Source organism: Zootoca vivipara, chromosome 1, assembly GCF_963506605.1.
Source record: "Zootoca vivipara chromosome 1, rZooViv1.1, whole genome shotgun sequence".
Classification (NCBI taxonomy): domain Eukaryota; kingdom Metazoa; phylum Chordata; class Lepidosauria; order Squamata; family Lacertidae; genus Zootoca; species Zootoca vivipara.
In genome coordinates this window covers 115,101,267-115,106,636 of record NC_083276.1, presented here as the reverse complement: position 1 = coordinate 115,106,636, position 5,370 = coordinate 115,101,267, and the positions used below count along the sequence as shown (strand labels likewise).

Genomic DNA, 5,370 nt, shown 5'->3' with positions numbered 1-5,370 from the left:
AAACCATAATAAGAATCTCTTTCCCCGCTTCCTCTTCTCCTAAAGCAGCCGGTTTCTTTGCCCATCGCACAGGCATCTCTGTGGCAGATTTCTGCCGGCCTTCGAGATGGCTGCTAGAGCAACCATTGGCCATGCTGGCTTAACCCGCCGTTCAGCAACAACACAGGGTTAGCCATTCTTTCTGCAGAGGATCAAGGATAAGGTGCTGCTTAGAGATCCAGCCATGCCAACAACAGTCGGCTGCAGGTCAGAGGCGCCCAAGAGCAGTTCCCATTGCTGCCAGCAGGGGGAGCGAGGCAGCACCCTCCGAAGCTTGGATGGCTGGACTGATTGCAGAATGTCTAGAAACGGTTGTTCGCCAATCCTAACAACTGGGGTGCTTTTTGGGTGTGAGGAGGGGGCGGGGGAAAGAGGAAGCACAGAATTTTAAAAGGCCAGTATGTTTGGGGCTGCTCCCCAGACCTTCCTCCTCCGCGACACCCTCTCCCAGCAGCCATCTTTTTAAATCAGGGCCGTGAGAACAAACAGCAAAACAACAACAACAATTATTAATTAGAGTACTTTTTTTAAAAAAAAACATTTTTTGCTAGAGTTCCAGTGTATGCCCCCCTCCCCTCCGTTGTACAAAACGATTCGCTTCTGCCCTCGGCCACCCCGGCTCAACAGCGCCTCCCACTGGCCGCCGCGGTGGGGGGGCTGGCTAGTTATCTGGTCAAGGCGGCCTCCTCCCGCTGGTCTGGGGAAGGGACGGCGGTCTTGCTGAGCACGGCGGCCGAGTAAGGCAGGAAGCTGCTCTCCGAGCGCTGCGAGGCCGCCGCCGCTGCTCCGGCCGCGGTGCAGGTGAAATCCGAGCCGGAGGCGCGCGATCCCAGGGCTGCCGCGGCTGCGGCCGCCGCCGACTGGCTACTGTGACAGCTGAGGCAGGAGCAGGGCGCGGAGCCCGCTGGCGGAGCCGTCGAAGCTGCGGCGGCTGCGGCCGCGGCTGCAGCTGCTGCAGCCGAGGCGGCGGCGCTGCTGTTGAGGCCGGCTGCTGCGGCCGCGGCGGGCGACTGGTAGAGGCCCGGGTGCCTGAAACTGCACAGCAGCTCGGGCCGGGAGTAAGGGTGCGAGAGGGCGCGGAAGGTGTCCAGAGGGCGGATGGAGGTGGCGAAAGGTGAGGCGGTGGCCCCCGACGCCGCAGCCGCGGCTGCGGCCGCCGTCACCCCGACGTGCGGGTAGTAGTGCAGGGGCACGTGGGAATGGAACGGGTAAGGCAGGCTCCCCGTGGCCGCCGCGTGGGTCATCATGTACGTGTAGAAGCTGGGGTCCGCCGGGTGGGGCCAAGACATGGCCAGCCGCTGCCTCTTGTCCTTCATCCGTCGGTTCTGGAACCATACCTGGTGGAGTGCGGGAGAAGGGGAAGAGAGGGGGAGATGTGGGGCAGCGAATAGGGAGGTGGGGGGGACACAGAGGATAGGACGGCTTAGAAATGGCAGCAGATCCACAGCAGCGCGCCACGCCCCCTCCCTCTTCCGCGGGGTCAGATGCGAAGCTTGGCGCAGCCCTTGCGCCACGAGGCGCAGCTGGCCGTGTTAAGCCGCCTCCTCGCCAGGGACATTTCTTGCCCCACATGGCCTACGTTAGGTTTTCGAACCAGCCTTAAATCTCCCCAACTTGGCTGGCCCACTCGATTCAGGCTCTTTCGCCTGGCTCCGCGCTTCTTCCGTTTGAACTTTTAGGCCGCAGAGATATTAAAAAGGTTCTTTGCCTCTCCTTTGCGCGCTGCCGGGGTCGGGAAACTTTCCCCTGCCGAGAAACCATCTCTGAGAAACCAAGGTGGCTGCGCCTTCTTCGATCTCAAAAATGAAACCCTTCCCCGGCTCCCATTCCGTATTAAAATATAATCAGGGGTGTCAGTTTTCTCTTATTTCAATTGAGCCTAACTCAATTCAGTGGAAGCGTTGGGTTGCTGATTTTTTAAAAAAGTTATTCATTTTTAATAAACCTTTGTAAATAAACCTTTTTTTAAAAAAAATGACCAAGATTGCAGATCAAATTGCAAACCCTTATCAACGCTACATTTACTTTCAACGGCCAAAACAGGCAATGCGTCTCCATATCTGTTTTTTGAAAAGGCTGAGAGTTCTGCCCACGTAAAACACCCTTTGCAACCAAATATATGGATGTTTCTGGTCTTCCGGTTTACCTTGGCTCCCTTTCTGTTTATCCCATAGCGCACTATATAGCACGTGATTCAAAACCATTCATTCGGAAGCGATTTGGTCCGACTACAGAAACCAAATGTTCCTTTTTAATATAAAAAAACCCGTAAAAGCCAAACACGGTTTGATTACTGCAAAACTCTTAAGGCTTTCATTTCCCCCAATTCTTTACGGTGTCGAAGGTAGGGCCTTCTCACATCAGGCTGCGATTCTAGGCAAGTTTACCCGCGAGTAAGCCCGGTTGAACATAGTGCTACTTACTTCCAATTAAACTCGTCCAAGGATAGAGTGCAGCCATTTGCGTATTCCTCTCAGATGAGGTAGAGAAGAATCAGCAAATGGAATAGAAACTATCTGAAGGAATAACGGCGTGTGATCCATTTCTAAATCGACTCGAGTTATTTTAAAAAAAATTATATTAACTGCCTTTCTCCTGTTTTTTTATTTTTTAGTAAACGAAAATGCGAGAAATAATGGGAAAAGACTATCTCAGGGGGGGGGAGAGAGACGAGGCTAAACAATATGGTTCTCTGCTCATTTATCTAGTGCCTTTTTCTATTCTCCTTGGCCTTAAAGAAGCGGAGGCGTCAAACGCGGCCTCTTTCAGCTGCCAGCAAGGCGCAGCTGGACCGAGGCTGGAGCTCTGGTGGTTTAAGAACCCGAAAGAAAAACAGAAAGCGCGCAAAGCCAGGAGCCAGCCGGCAGCTTCCCTCGCCTCCCGCAGCCCCGGCTTGCCCTAATACAGTTCTGTACCTTGATGGTAGTCTCCGGCAGGTTGAGAGCCGCGGCCAGCTCGCACCTCCTGGGCCGAGAGACATAGTTCTCCCGGTAGAATTCCTTCTCCAGCCGAGCGATCTGCTCCCGGGTAAAGGCGGTGCGGTACCTCCGCACTTGATCCGCTCCGGAGCTGGAGTTCCCCAAGGCGCTGCCGCCGTGCAGGCTGCTTAAACTGGAACCCGAGGATGAGGTGGTGGTGCTGGGCGTAGAGCTGCTCTCGGAATATCCTACGGAGCAACAACAATGACAGCAGTGAGAAAGCATCAAAGAGCGATGGCTCTTCTCCAGGAGAAGAAGGGATGAGCTGGCGGGCGGGTTTCAACCAAGCGGCAGGCGCCGCTGGCAATCTGGGCTCTCCCTGATAATTAATGCTGTCTGTCATGGATACAAATTGCCGCTGTTAATAGAATCAATAAAAGTTTCTTTTCTTTTCTTTCTTTTATTTTCTTTTCTCTTTTCTTTTTTAAACACGGCTTCATAAGCAAACTAGACGCCTTCTGTGAAATAAATAAATGCAACTCTCTCTGCTCTGCGAAACAAATTAACCGAGGAACAAAGTTAAGGCAGGCGTTTTCCTAAAAGCGTCCCTCCAGCGGAGACTTCCTGAGGCGAAGTCGCTCGTCTTTTTCTGTCCCTGCTTCCCTTTACTTTTTATTTCGTGGGAACCAAATGGTGTCCCTAAAAACTCAAAGGCGTGCCAGTTCGCACTGTAAGTGAATTTCCTCATAGGATACCTTTGGGCAAAAGGTAAATAGCCCCCGCGTCCTAGAAAGATTGATCTGTGGTTGTAAATTTGCAAGTTGCCTCCAGTTAGGATATATTTCCTAACGGACGCTTCGAAAAAGTTGCTACAGCGCTTTGAAAGATTACGCTGTATTAATTGTAAGAGCGAAGTTAACAATGCCGAGCGAAATACTGTTTTGGCTTGGGGGTGGGGCGGACATAGCGGGAAGGAGAAACACTTAATGCATTAATAATAATAATAATAATAATAATAATAATACATAACTGCATTTTTAATGAAAGCATCAAACAAAGTCAGACAGACACACAAAAGAATCTTGCTGGGAAAAGAAGCACGCACTGGACTCAAAGTGCAGCCTCTAACTGCCGTCTTGAAGATGCCCCGCTATGAGCTGTATTTTATAATTACACAGTACCAAAATTGCGCAAGAAACACCTGTCCACACACTCCGTAGAGAAACAGACTGTTTTGTTTAAAAATAAAAAAAAGCCTACGGTGTGAGTAGCACTTCGTTCTCCAAAACAAACAGGAGAAATCTTGTGGAAGAAATGCCCAGAAATACTCAGAAGGTGTGCTACGTTTGGTGGTCACAAATACACCATGACAGTCCTGTTCGGTATAGCTTATAGAAACTCAGCGTACGGGAGTGTGCAGATAAGACTGGAGATCCCTTTAGCACCCTGGATAGACTGTCTGGTGTTGAGAAGCACAAGAACACGCCAAAGAGGCTTCCACACTTGAATATCCATATTGTACCTGCCTGTTCCATAAAGGACCAGCTGATGATCCCTTGGTATTTGATGTACTGCTGAAAATCCTGATATTCTCCAGGAAAAGCTGGAGGGGGTATCGGGGTGTCTTGGATTTCTCCCTATCTCCCCCCACCCCCACCCAAGTTCTTACCCCAGTAAACGCCCGCTTTGGAGTGGAGTGGGGTGGTGGCGCCGGGGTAGACGGGGAGAGAGAGAGAGTTACCTTTGTTATTGTTTTCCTTCAGCTGGGAGGAAGTGAGGCTGGCGGGGGAGCGGAGCGCAGAACAGCCCACCTCCACGTCGCTGTTCATATCTGCCTCTTGAGCAACTTCTGAGTAATGGCTAATCTTCTTCCTCCCTTCCGAGGGAGGCAGCTCCGAGGTGGCGACGCCGACGCCGCTTTCGCTGCTCTGGTGCTGGAGGTTGAATAAAGTGTCTATTTCGAATTTCCCTTTGGCAGGGATGTCCCCTAAAGAGGTGTGCAGAGAAGCGGAAGTCAGTCTTGGGCTCAGGCGGCCGCCGTGGGGCGAATTTTCGAGGGCCTCCAATACCACGTTGCCAGCCGAGTCGGACAAATTCGCCAGCCTTTTGCCGGCCGTGGGGCTGTGCAGCCCTCGTTCCATCAGGATCATCTCTTTTCTTATTCTTTCCATCATCTCTCAGCTCTTTTTCCCCCCTCCTTGGGAAAAAAATTATATATATATATATATGTCAAGGTTGCAAAGGGTTCGTCCTCCTAATGATGAGCCGTGCAGCAGGGGCTAATTCGCATTCAGCCCGGCGAGTGTCTCTAAATATTATTATTACCTCTTTTGGAAGGGGAGGCGTAAAAAAAAAAAAGGCGAGATGCAAAAGCGAAGGGAATGACTGGTCAAAATGACCCATACATCCTTCC

At 51.6% G+C, this 5,370-nt stretch overlaps 1 protein-coding gene across 1 annotated transcript; it reads right to left on the bottom strand.

The window, feature by feature from the left end:
* Positions 1 to 704: 704 nt before the first annotated feature.
* On the bottom strand, positions 705 to 5,131 carry EVX2 (even-skipped homeobox 2). The gene is made up of 3 exons (XM_035131595.2): positions 4,699 to 5,131; positions 2,955 to 3,205; positions 705 to 1,376 (listed from the first exon to the last, which is right to left on the bottom strand). Exons 1-3 carry the CDS (start codon positions 5,129 to 5,131, stop codon positions 705 to 707), a joined length of 1,356 nt encoding a protein of 451 aa, XP_034987486.1.
* Between the last annotated feature and the right edge of the window lie 239 nt (positions 5,132 to 5,370).